The sequence below is a fragment of the Cyprinus carpio genome, chromosome A9 (genome assembly GCF_018340385.1).
Source record: "Cyprinus carpio isolate SPL01 chromosome A9, ASM1834038v1, whole genome shotgun sequence".
In the NCBI taxonomy this organism is placed as follows: Eukaryota; Metazoa; Chordata; class Actinopteri; order Cypriniformes; family Cyprinidae; genus Cyprinus; species Cyprinus carpio.
This window is the reverse complement of record NC_056580.1, coordinates 7248139-7261430: the sequence shown is the minus strand read 5'-3', so window position 1 is coordinate 7261430 and position 13292 is coordinate 7248139. Positions and strand designations below refer to the sequence as shown.

The 13292-nt window shown below is 36.7% G+C and overlaps 1 protein-coding gene across 1 annotated transcript; it reads right to left on the bottom strand.

Moving 5' to 3' along the window:
- Nucleotides 1-3119: 3119 nt before the first annotated feature.
- Nucleotides 3120-12099, bottom strand: LOC109096243 (leucine-rich repeat-containing protein 58-like). The gene is made up of 4 exons (XM_042763335.1): nucleotides 11409-12099; nucleotides 5708-5836; nucleotides 4809-5086; nucleotides 3120-4312 (listed from the first exon to the last, which is right to left on the bottom strand). Exons 1-4 carry the CDS (start codon nucleotides 11861-11863, stop codon nucleotides 4119-4121), a joined length of 1056 nt encoding a protein of 351 aa, XP_042619269.1. The 5' UTR covers nucleotides 11864-12099; the 3' UTR covers nucleotides 3120-4118.
- Between the last annotated feature and the right edge of the window lie 1193 nt (nucleotides 12100-13292).

Here is a 13292-nt window from a genome sequence, read left to right as displayed (position 1 = left end):
ATGAGTGCACAAGTTCAGCAAAACATAGTGCTATAAAACAAACACCAGCATACAACCCACACTTTCAAGAATTTTTTCAAAACTGAAAATGTGCATTTAATAGCTGGATTTACATGAATAGAAAACTTGGAAATATTTCAGGAAAATGTAATGTTAGATACATTTTCTAGTAATGTTGTGCTCTAGAAGATGTGTAATGTTGTGTTATATTAGTTGTTGTTTGATATATTTTATTATAATTGGCTAAATATTGCTCTAGTATTGTTTAAAAGTTGCTCATAAGTAATTTTTTTGAGGGTTGAGCGAATAGTTATTTTCGACCTACAAAGCCTTCTGAATCATTCATTAATTAATTAGTCTGTAATTATTTTCAAAAACTCATGCATCATGGAAGAGTAAATGAAATTCAGTGGTTGAAAACCTATATCAAACACTGATTCTCACTGTTTTTGTTTTTCTTGAGAAATGTGTAAGCCATAAAAACTCTGTGTACAAAGTTTTGCATTGACCTAATTGCAGTCTATGTTTGATATCTCCACATTGAAGGTTACTTTTTATATTAGAGAATAATGATTCTACTTGACCTGCCCAAAAGTCATTACACAGCACTGCAGTTATCTTTATGGCTGAGCTCGATTACAAGATGTAACTTGTATACAACAAATAAATCACCGGTGACTGTACACATGATGACAACACTCACCTTGGTAAGTCATAAAAGGCCAATAGCGTAGCGGGAAAAAAACACAGAATAATCCTAAGAACACAGTTCCTCATTCCACCCACCCACTCTAGTTCTTACTCACCTCCTGTGGCGGGCAGTCTTGCCCAAAATGACAGGTTATGGATGCTCATATGCTGCTGTGTGAATGTGGGTCATATTCCAGACATGTTTAAAGACTGTTATTCCAGAATAAGGGTCTGTCCTGTGTGCTCGACAACATCACATTCTCTGTAGAGTGAGTTCTGGACATTGTACAACGCTAAACTTTGTTCACAGCTCTCAACTTACAGCCATTTAAATATGAATGCTTCAATTTCATCCTGGTGTCTTTCATGCATCTCAGGTTCCAAGTAATTGCAGCTATACTGCCTTATGCACACACGCTAAGTACAGCTACTAACTCATCCTCAGCCATTGCTTAATTAACTTTACACATATTCCCATATGCTTTCTGTTTTTAAATTATCCACGCACATAATGTAGTTCCACATGATTTGTTTTAAGTATGAACTGGTAAGAAGATGATTCTGAATTGTTTAATTATAGAGTGAATCTTTAGTTGATCTTTTCTGAAGATGCAGTATCCCTCATGATGTGAAGACACCCACACAGCTGTCTGCTTGCACATTCCTGTGGTCAGGCAACACACATATATGGAGGGTTCAGTGTGTTATGTGTGTATTACAAAGTTCAGTGAATGTTTTATTAATTATGAGGAATTTTTGAACACTTTTGACCTTTAATCAAAACATCTGATACCTTTTATTTACTGCCCTCAGAACTCTGACTTAGAATAATCTGATCAATTTTGTAAACAGAAAATGTAATCAATTACAGAGTGTCATGCTTTAAAGGTACAGTTCAAGGACAAAAACACGGAAGTCCCATAAACAGCCATGCATTTAAATTCTGAGACACAGGGCAGTGGGGAAAAAAAAAGAATAAATAAATAAAGGGCTACAGACAGATCCTTTCATTCTAAAATTAGATGCCCCTTAAAACAGACATAAACTTGGAATTCAGGAAAAATTACAAATTGCAAAATAGAAACTCCCATTTTGAGAAATAAGGTCAGAATGGCAAGAACTTTAAATTGCAAGAAATTCTGAGAATGAAAATCCAAATTAACTTGTGAGATGTTAACTACAAAATTAAAGAAAATTAAAAAAAAAAAAAAAAAAAAAAGAAATAATAATATATGGTTTTATTTTATTTTAATGTATTTTAGTATGGTTATGCAATATTCATCTTTTTAACTTTTGGTAGGTCTTAATATTATATGTCTCAAAATATATGATTATAAAAAGTTTAGGAACCCCTGTTCTTGTTCATAGGTATATGTTCTCTAAACTTGTAGCAAGACTTTAAAGGCTTTTCTGAACTCCACTATGAAAATGAATTGTTTGCTCTCAAGGTAATACAAAATAGAAGAGAGATAAATGATGTGAAAAAAACAATTTGTTCATGCTATGAAAAAGCGACATCTCAGAACTCACAACAGTAGATATATTGAGGTGCATTGAAGTGAGGAGAGACACTCTCAATGTTCTGTCAGTAGGGTGCCATGGGGCTTTGAGCTCCTAACAAGTGTTTAAAACGTGGTCAAACAAACTGCAGGACAAATAACACATCTGTCCCTCAAAACCCATCAAAGATTAGACAATCCTCACAGAGAGTGAAAGCAGGACAGAATAAAGTGAAAAAAGAGTGGCATCAATTTGTGTTACTAGGTCTTTCTCCTTCAAAGAAAGAGTGTCCTGTAAAGAATAAAACTTTGAATTTGGAAGGTGAAAAGAAAGTCCCTCTGTATTCAGTGGCAGTGATGAGATGGCTTTCATATGCAAATGCAGGAACTCAGTCCTGTATGTTCACTGGCCAAACGCTGAATCTCTCGCTGACCATCTGAACTGACAAGTGTCTGGGGAACGGATTCTGAGGGGAATCAATCTTGCCAACTAAAACACATTTAAATTTCAATGATACCTTGAATGCAACATGCTTTACACAGAAGTTAGAGGTTACAGAAGCAACAGGTAATCACACTGAATATGCTCAGAAAAGTGCAGGCTTCACAAACATTTACAAAAAAGTTAGCCAGAAGCAATGGAACCACATTATTATCTTAGTGTAAAGTATGCATTAAGAGATTGGAGGAGGATTTATGTACATAACATGCAAAAGGAGAAATAGGTGTCTTGGCAACAAATTAAGAATTAATTCTCATGACATGATTAATGTATGCCCATGTTTTATTAATGTAACCCCACTTTTTAATTAAATTGTGGTTAGTAAATTGTAGCTTAGTTACATATGTTGTACTAATGTTTTCGAAAGCTCTGGCTTTATTCCAGAAAAACATGAAAGATTCATTTGAAAAAAGTGACCCACACACAAATTATTATTATTATTATTATTATTTATTTATAGTACTCTACATAAGAAGTGCAAATACATGTCTATAAACCATTAGAGGAGTGAATGTAATCCAAATCTGCCTTCATCACATTAAATAAAATACATTCGATCTCGTCACTGATATATAGAAAATATCATAAAAGATTATTTTGATTTGAATTTTAAAACTCTGTGAAATAATGATTGCATTAGTTATTTGCATAATCAATATTGGTAAAGCCTGAGAGTGTAAGGCACATGTGAAGAAACTAAAGAAAGTGAGTGAGTTTATAAAACAGGAAGTTCGGTTTAAAAAAGAAATGCCAGAAACACTTCACAAATTTGTCCATTGGCTCTGTAACAATATCACATAGTTTATATTGATGCAGAATAAAGAATTAACCTTCAAACTGGTTGGTCACTATTTATCTTAGATGTTGCTCCGGTTTTTGAACGCAACCGCAGGGTGTTAGCAAATTCCAAATTAAAACAAGATCTTTTACAGACACAAATGCATGTTTTTGAAGATGTTGCCCTGTTTTACAGTGCTGCAGGCCACGCAGTTACAAACACGAAGAAAACCTCTCACAAGCCCAAAGACCAAGTGTTCTCAATGTTTATTTTTTCTTAATTCACAGTAAATCTTTGTATAGTGAGAGACAAAGCAACTTATTGCCAAGCAAACGATATACATGTATCTAAACTGCGCCTTCTCCGTATTACAAAAGTGCAAGAGCTAAATAGAGTGATGACCAAGCCAGCTTAGTTAATATAACTAACAACTATTCTGAACCGCCAGTGTTTTTGCCTTTGCAAAGCAAGGCCTTTGTAAGAGAAACTATCTGCAGATGTCTTTCCCAGAATGCCACTTGCTCAATCACTTGGCAATAAGATTTGGCTTCAGCTGAGAGGTTTTCAAGCCAGCTGGCTGTAAAGATCAATGTTCTTCCTGATAACACTGTAAGTGAGAGAGAAGGAGACGTGTGCGGGGTGAGCGAGGTTATCCCAGCAGCACTCTTTGAAGGCGATCGGCAGGCACGCTGTTGTCATCGTCTGAGTCTGCGTCGCTCTGAGGGTTGGAGCTGCAGGGAGAGGTGCATTCTGGGGAGCACAGGTAGTGCATCAGGGGCAGGCGATACTTCCCACAGAAATCCACAAACTTGATGTGACGAACGCAGGAGTCGAAGTAAACGCCTGGGAATGAGGTGGTGAGATGTAACACGGTTAGAAATTGACTAAAGATCCATTAACTAAGGATTTAATACTAAAACATTTTTAATTCATATTCAGTAGATGAACGAAAGTCATACAGGTGTGGAGTTTTCATTTTTGGGTGAACTATCAATTGAGAGCACATTATTCTATATGTAATCAACATACAAAACGGTATCCTTATATTGTAATCATTAAAAGCACGTTGCTTAGCAGGTTGTGTCTACATCACTAAGTACAAGACATTTACTAACCTCATAACACGTATTATCTTATACGCCATGTTGACATTAATTTGATTAATCTCTGGCTGATAACAGAATATGACCTAAGTTTCACCCTGAAGCAAGCATTTTCTGTAAACAATACATATTGTGAAAAGTGCTATAGCAATAACTTCAATATATATATATATATATATCTATATAAACTTAAATCTGTGTATAAACTTGTCTTTATATCATGTTTCTCCTCCCACCTGCACACTTGGGGTTGGGGCACTTGCTGGCCATGTCTAGGTAGTTGACTAGATGGCTTGGGAGGTCTTTATGCGAGTATGGAAGGTTCCTGCTTTTGATGGTCCGGCCAGCCAGCTCCAGCAGCGACGGGGGGTCGTAGGTCATGTCCTTGACGAAGCGTACCACCAAAGGATTGCCTCTGAGACTGAGTTCCTGAAGATGCACCAGGCTCAGGATCTCTCTCGGAAGATACGTCAGCAGGTTATTATGTAGACTAAGAGAGCGCAGGGAATGGAGCCTGTGAGGGTGGAATGAACAGAAGGACAGGCAAAAAACATTTTAAATATTTATTTTATTATTATTACTACTAAAACAACAACAACTACTACTACTACTAAGTACTGTAATATATCACAGAATATATTACAGTACTTATATCATATTTTTATGTAATTATATCATAGTATTTTATATAATATTTTTTTTATATTTAATTTATTTTATATTTTTTGCCTAATATAATATCATTTTTGGGATATCTAAGAAGAATTTTAGTATCATTCATCTAACTATCATAGTTTGTTAATATTTTAAATGATATTTAATTATATATTGTTTTAATTTTAGTAATTGTTGTGTTTTTGTCTTTTTTAATGTTTATATAGTTTTATTAAATTTTTTGTTTTATTTATTTTAGTATTTCAAATTGAACAAAATGACATTTAGCTGAAATTTAAGTTTAAGCTTTTTGCTTATTTTATTTGAAGTAATGCATTTTTTTGTATGTCTTTAGTTCCAGGTAACAATAATAACCCGATGTTTATCATCAAAATAATTGCAATATGTATTTTTTTTTACCAAACCGTGCAGCCCTAAGGGAAAATTAGGCACACTCAGCTAGCTAGCATCTCAGACTTACTTGTTGAGTTGAGGTGGGACGCTCTGGATGCGATTATCACACAGAACTAGGTAACACAGGCAGGGTAAGTTAGCTAGTTCAGCAGGGATGGAGGAGATCTGGTTACCACCCAGATACAACAGCTCTAAGCTAGAGAGAGAAAGAAGGGTTGTGAAGGGTCGCCACAAATGTGATAAAAAAAACAGAAGTCAAAATTGTGGCAAAATAACAATAAGTACATTATACATGACATGGCATTATCGGATTGGAATTTGGCATGGAAAAACTAAAGTAATAAATTTTAAAACACTAAAAACAAAATGTGCATCAAAAACCATTAAATGTGGGTTTTTATCCAGTCAAAAAGCATGGGTCCTTTTTTTGTTTGTTTCATAATTACTAGGAAATCAACGGAAAGCACATTAAAGCAACCTTTTTGACTCCAAGGACCCTCTTTAACCAAAACAATATACGAAGAGCCTCCTATTTAATCTAGACAACACATGTCCATGGAATGAAATTTTCACTTTTTTAAGCTTTTCTGCATTCAGTTCAGTTTCTGGCATGTCTGCCATCTCAGAAAAGCTGAAAAGAAAACACAGCCAGTTTGTCTTAAATGGTGTCATCCAGTTTCAACCTCAGCCGGTTTCTACACAGATAGATAGCTATTTGAATAAGACCACCTCCAAGTCCAAGGCAGCAATCACGCGTCTTGTGTCGACACGCCCCATGAAAGAGAGGGGTGAGTGAGCAGGAGCTCATTATCATTTAAAGAGACATGTCTCGCTATGAACAGAACTGTTTTTGACAAGGTAAAAAAGATGTTATTTTACATGACCACTGAGGAATTTTAACTAAAGTATGTTACAGACATTTCATAGAGACCCGAAAGAATCATACCAACTTGTGGAAAATGGGCATCCGATGTCCCCTTTAAGTGCATAGCTTTGTACCTTTGTCTTTTTTGCCTCAAATCCAAATTTGTAATGTTGTGATTCATCTCAGAGCTGATTTAGTTCATGGCTTAAAATTTTTCAAACCCCCATGGAAATGAAAAGGAATTCTACCTCTACAAAGAATGAAGCACTGAGAGCAAAGGAGCGAGTGAGAGATCTTCTACTGTTTTACCCTACGGGCCACTTTGTCCATTTGTTGTCCTCCCTGAAGAGAGGCATTCATTTTTGTTTCAATACCTTATTCCCTTCGCCAACCCATCTCGGCTTAGTCTCTACAATTATCACAGCAGGCAGAGATAGCAAAGGGAAAAGAGGCCCAGAATTCTTGAAAAGGACCAACTCTGTGTGCAATGTGGGCCAACAGGGCACATCTCTTTATGATGGGATGGCTCGCAGCCAAGTCGGCCTCAGTAGACTCACGGTTCCAGCACAGCCACATGACAAACTGATCCTGCAGCTCTGAGAGCTTCCTATTCACTCTCACTGTCTGTGCAGTGAACAGTGAGAACTAAAGCCCTAATCAAAGGCTTTCTGTTGGTTCTGTTGAAGTACTTCACTGTCATGGCATTACAAGTATATTTCAATATAAGCAGATGATATTTGTATTATAAGAGAACTACCGTTCAAAGGTTATGGAAAGAAATCTCTTTTTCGCACCAAGGCTGCATTTATTTGATCAAAATACAGCAAAAATAGTAATATTGTAAAATTACAATTTCACATAACTGATTAATAATGGAATATACTTTAAAATGTCATTTATTCCTGTGATGGCAAAGCTGAATTTTGAATACTCCATTTTTTAGAGTCACATGATCCTTCAGATTCTACAGCTGCAGACTACATGTAGACTCTTTGATGTTTGTCTGCTGTTTCCCATATCAGTCATCGCCACAATCAGTTAATAATGTACCGTAATCATCATCCACCGCTGGGAGCTCCATTTCCTTGAAATTCCGAAAGGTGTTTATTATGCATAAGATGATACTGATAAAGTTCAGAATGAACTTGCCAGCACAAGGAAGCAGGTATTTGGTAAACAAAAGTCAGCCTATTAAATCTCATATTACCTTTGATCATCTGGTAAAAACATGCAAATAATAAAATGTGAAACAATAAACTTTTAGTATATACAGGTGCAACTCAATAAATTAGAATGTCGTGGAAAAGTTCATTTATTTTAGTAATTCAACTCAAATTGTGAAACTCGTGTATTAAATAAATTCAATCCACACAGACTGAAGTAGTTTAAGTCTTTTGTTCTTTTAATTGTGATGATTTTGGCTCACATTTTACAAAAACCCACCAATTCACCATCTCAACAAATTAGAATACTTAATAAGACCAATAAAAAATAATTTTTTTTAGTGAAATGTTGGCCTTCTGGAAAGTATGTTCATTTACTGTACATGTACTCAATACTTGGAAGGGGCTCCTTTTGCTTTAATTACTGCCTTAATTCAGCGTGGCATGGAGGTGATCAGTTTGTGGTACTGCTGAGGTGGTATGGAAGCCCAGGTTTCTTTGACAGTGGCCTTTAGCTCATCTGCATTTTTGGTCTCTTGTTTTCTCATTTTTCTCTTTGACAATACCCCACAGATTCTCTCTGGGGTTCAGGTCTGGTGAGTTTGTGCCAGTCAAGCACACCAACACCCATGGCGTTTGGTGCTTTTGGCAGTTGGGCAGTTTTGCTGGAAAAAAATCAGCATCTTCAAAAAAAGCTGGTCAGCAGAAGGAAGCATGAAGTGCTCCAAAAATTCTTAGTAAACAGGTGCAGTGACTTTGGTTTTCAAAAAACACAGTGGACCAACACCAGCAGATGACATTGCACCCCAAATCATCACAGACTGTGGAAACTTAACACTGGACTTCAAGCATCTTGGGCTATGAGCTTCTCCACCCTTCCTCCAGACTCTGGGACCTTGGTTTCCAAATGAAATACAAAACTTGCTCTCATCTGAAAAGAGGACTTTGGACCACTGGGCAACAGTCCAGTTCTTCTTCTCCTTAGCCCAGGTAAGATGCCTCTGACGTTGTCTGTGGTTCAGGAGTGGCTTAACAAGAGGAATATGACAACTGTAGACAAATTCCTTGACACGTCTGTTTGTGGTGGCTCTTGGCCCCAGCCTCAGCCCATTCCTTGTGAAGTTCACTCAAATTCTTGAATCGATTTTGACAATCCTCATAAGGCTGCGGATTCTCTCGGCTGGTTGTGCATCTTTTTCTTTCCACACTTTTTCCCTTCCACTCAACTTTCTGTTAACATGCTTGGATACAGCACTCTGTGAACAGCCAGCTTCTTTGGCAATGAATGTTTGTGTCTTACCCTCCTTGTGAAGGGTGTAAACGATTGTCTTCTGGACAACTGTCAGATCAGCAGTCTTTCCCATGATTGTGTAGCCTAGTGAACCAAACTGAGAGAGACCATTTGAAGGCTCAGGAAACCTTTGCAGGTGTTTTTGAGTTGATTAGCTGATTGGCATGTCACCATATTCTAATTTGTTGAGAATTGGTGGGTTTTTGTTAAATGTGAGCCAAAATCATCACAATTAAAAGAACCAAAGACTTAAACTACTTCAGTCTGTGTGCACTGAATTTAATACACTTATTCACACTCAATTTGAGTTGAATTACTGAAATAAATGAACTTTTCCACAACATTCTAATTTATTGAGATGCACCTGTATATGGAGAATAAGATCACCAATACAGCAGACTGAAGCAGTGTAACTGACAGCATATTATGCTACACTGAAAACGGCTATATACCCTGGGTCCTAGTGCAGACCCATTTTGTGTGGGGGTCCCGACTGTTCAGGACACTGTTCAGTTGGCACTGTGACAGAATAGCAGAGAAAGAGCTCGGAAACACTAAAGAAACTGACATATTAAGGGAACGGGGGAGATCAACATGACCTCTTTTTTTGCACACACTGCACTTTGTTCAGAGCACAAGGTATAAAAACTGGGGAAAATCCAGCCTTGTCTTTTGGATCATACCTTCTGAAGTTGCATCAGCCAGAACATAAGAAGTACAGAATTTTACATTCCCATTGATTTACTGATGAAAATGGTGCACAGTGTGTGTCATGTTATTGCATCCGGCTTTTTTCACATTCCTCTGCCGGTTCATTTTCTTGTACTTCCGTGGTCCAGCATAGAAAGCATATGTATTAGTATGGGACAAACATCCAGAGTAGAACATTTGAGTCCCTAATAAATGAAAGATGAAATATGACTCATATTCTGGTTTAAATAGTAAAGTATGTCCTATAAATTGTCCATGACTGATCACAAGTCATAGGCCTATTATTTCAAAAGATTTATTACCAGTCATACTTTCGGACAAGTTGGGTAACTTAAGCTGACTTCATATCCGGCTTAACGTACCTCTGCAGTACCTCTCAAAATGCCTGCTGTTGTGTAATCAGCTGCTGTGACTCTCATGAGTTCATCAGGACAGCTGCTTTCACATAACACATTTGCCCTCATCCTTCATTAAATAACCAATAATCACTATTTTCAACACTGAAATATCATTAATCAGTCAAGCTACACATCAGCAGGGCCATTCCGGTTTTACAGTATCCTTCTAACTCTGTAACTTTAGATATATGCTCCGGTCGAACTCAGACACTTAAATTATAAGTGTCTCAAAACCAGACAATTATAACTTGATTATTTATAACTCAACAGGACAGAAATAAAGAGTTTGAGTAAATTGATCAGTGAGGGAGTTGCTGCATAAACGCTAACACATTAGGTATGTTCACATTCAGTCTGTTTCGTTAATCCGAATAAATCCAATCTGAGCAAAACCATGTAGCCACAGCGATAATTGTCACTTTTGTCTTGATGACATTTCTAAAAAGAAAGCTGACATATGTCACAAGAGCTTTGTTAACTACTTATGTGAACGTCTGCATCATGGCGCTCCCATTGATCCGATTGTTTCAGATCTACACCACCCTTCCAATCCACTCTGAACTGAATCTGTATCAAGCAAGTTCTATTGATCCGTTTGTTTCAGATCTGAACTGAATCCTATAAATAAGAAAGTATGCTTTTAGTTTATATTTTATGCACTTCTCAGAAAATGGGCTTTATTGTACTTCTCAGAAATATACTTAAAATGACATTTAAGTATACTGACTTATACTTACAAAAAGTCTAAATATACTTGAACTTTCTTAAGTATACTTAATAAAATAAACTTGAAGTATACTACTTTTTGGTAAAGGCCACCCTTCCAATCCACTCTGAACTGAATCTGTATCAAGCAATACAGACTCCAGTTTAGCCATTAATCTGATTACTAACATATTATTGGCTTGCATGTAAGTTGTATGTTTTTACGTGCTGACTCATTGCACTCCTTACAGCAATTTGCATTTTATCTGCTATCTTCCCCACCTAAAATGATGTCACTTCCTATGGTGTGACGTCATTGCGCGACTAGGACAAAGCATTCGAGTATGACAACATCCACTCAAGGTAGTGAAATTGATATAATTTCTATACAAAATTATATTTTTTTTATTCCGTCCAACATATTAGAACGTATAAAATTAGTGACACTGATCTTCTAAACGGGAATGACCCAGAAAGTTGGGCTATTTAATCTTTAGACTTTAATTACACCGAGCAAAAACACATATTAAAAGTGCGGACAGCAGTATGCAGTTCTCCAGAGTAGCTGCCTCGACGTGAGCTCCCTGGGTCTGTTCTGAGAGCGTCCCGCTGCGTGCAGGTGTTCGCGTGTTTACCTGGCGAGACTCTCGATCTCTGCTGGGATGCTCTTCAGTCTGTTTCCTCCCAGAGACAGAGACTGGAGCCGCAGCAGCTGCAGACACTGGCTCGGCATCTCCTCAAACCTGTTCCCACTCAAGTTCAACACTTCCAGCTGCAGAGAGCCAAAGTCTTTGGGCAGAGAAGAATTATTTAAACGATTATTCTTGGCTATGAGGGTTTTGAGTTTGGTCAGTCGGGTGATGTCCTCGCTGATGACCGACAGCGCGTTGTTACTTATGTCGAGAAACTCCAGGTTGGAGAATAGAGAGATGGACTCGGGTAAACCCGTCATGCGGTTGTAGCACAGGTACAGTTGCGTCGTGTCTTTCCGTCGTTTCTCGCTGAGCGAGTCCAAACTGTTATTGTTCAGATTCAGACGGGACAGATCTAAAACATTCTCGCTGCTGCTGGCTTCTTCAAAACCCTCCATTTTAACAGCTGATAACAGAAAAGAGACTTTCTTCTTGTGGTTCAAGCTGTTTCACAACACTTCGAGCGAGTTTACTTCCAACGCCAGGTGTCCCGATCTTCCATGTGTAACCTAAATAATAACTCGGCCTAATGGCAGCACTCACACATTACAGTCATTGTCAAGCGCTCACTATTGTAACATAGGCTACACGTTTCTGAGTTAAACTGGAGTTTGGCTCCGCCCGACTGAGTTAACCCTTTACTAGAACTAGCGAGTTGCCTAAAATGTTTTATACTAGCCTACAAATAACACTAACAAACGTTCCCTTCTTCTCTTCTTGAACGACACGTCCGGTCTCTTCTCTTTAAAATCCACGAAATTCAATCAAAACATTTATTTTCTTTAGCTTTTAGAATGCTTTTGCTGGTTATGCAAGCACTTAAGATTTCATTATGCAAGAAGTCAGCGAGTTTCTTAACCCATCCTTCATCTGGTTTATCTAGGTTCAGTTCAAGGTTGCAGTTTTCATAACTTTGGCTGTTTATTGTAGTTTATACAGATCTGTTTAATACAGAAGGATTTAATTAGTACACTAATGCTGATATTTGTCAAACAATTCAGGTTTTGTAATTGGTCTTTCCCAGAAAGGAGTGGTTGCTGTAGCTAATTGTGTATTAAAATTGGTACTGACATAAAGCTTAAACAAAATAAAATATAAATATTAGATAAAAACCTAAACAATTTAAACGAACATTATGTTGCCCTGGGAACTACTACTAGTGACGGAACTGAAATAAAAATAAATAAATAACAAAAGCACATAAATTTAGAAAATCTTTAATTATAATGTAAGTTGAAAATATATAATTCAAAACATTAATAAATACTATAATAAATAATACTAAAACAACACTGGAAAGTGTATGTCTAATGGCGTAATTTTCAGGCCTGTTTACCCTCACTAAAATTCAATAAACTAAAACTAAAAACTGTAGTTTGTAACTGCTGCCTTCAAGTGATGCAAAGTTACAATCAGCTGTGATTTAATGGCCACCACTGAAATAATTTAATTTGTGATTTAATGGCCACCACTGAAATAATTTAATTACTGGTGTAGAAACTGAATAGAAATGATACATTGGGATGAAATAAATTAATTGTGTTAATCAATTGTGTTAATACATTTTAAAAATGGTTTTTTTTGATCGCATCTCTAAAAATGTAAAGATAATAGTTAAAAATCCACACGATAGATCATAACAATTTTTTGTAAGTCTTAAGATATCAACTCATACATTATTAGCACAAATTACATTTCAAATAATAACCAGAGAAGTTAATATGAATAAAACAGAACAACACTTTTTACAATAAAATGTTTTAATTCTGCCCCATTGAATAAGACAATCATACAGACATATATAAAAGGCAATTGCTAGTTGTCTAC

Excerpts from the sequence above, each read along its gene's own strand:
- LOC109096243 (XM_042763335.1), bottom strand. The coding sequence starts at position 11,863 with ATGGAGGGTTTTGAAGAAGCCAGCAGCAGCGAGAATGTTTTAGATCTG. Across the intron at positions 5,837-11,408 it reads GAGATCGAGAGTCTCGCCAG|CTTAGAGCTGTTGTATCTGG; the intron begins GTAAACACGCGA and ends TTCTCTCTCTAG. Across the intron at positions 4,313-4,808 it reads CCCCAACCCCAAGTGTGCAG|GCGTTTACTTCGACTCCTGC; the intron begins GTGGGAGGAGAA and ends CCTCATTCCCAG.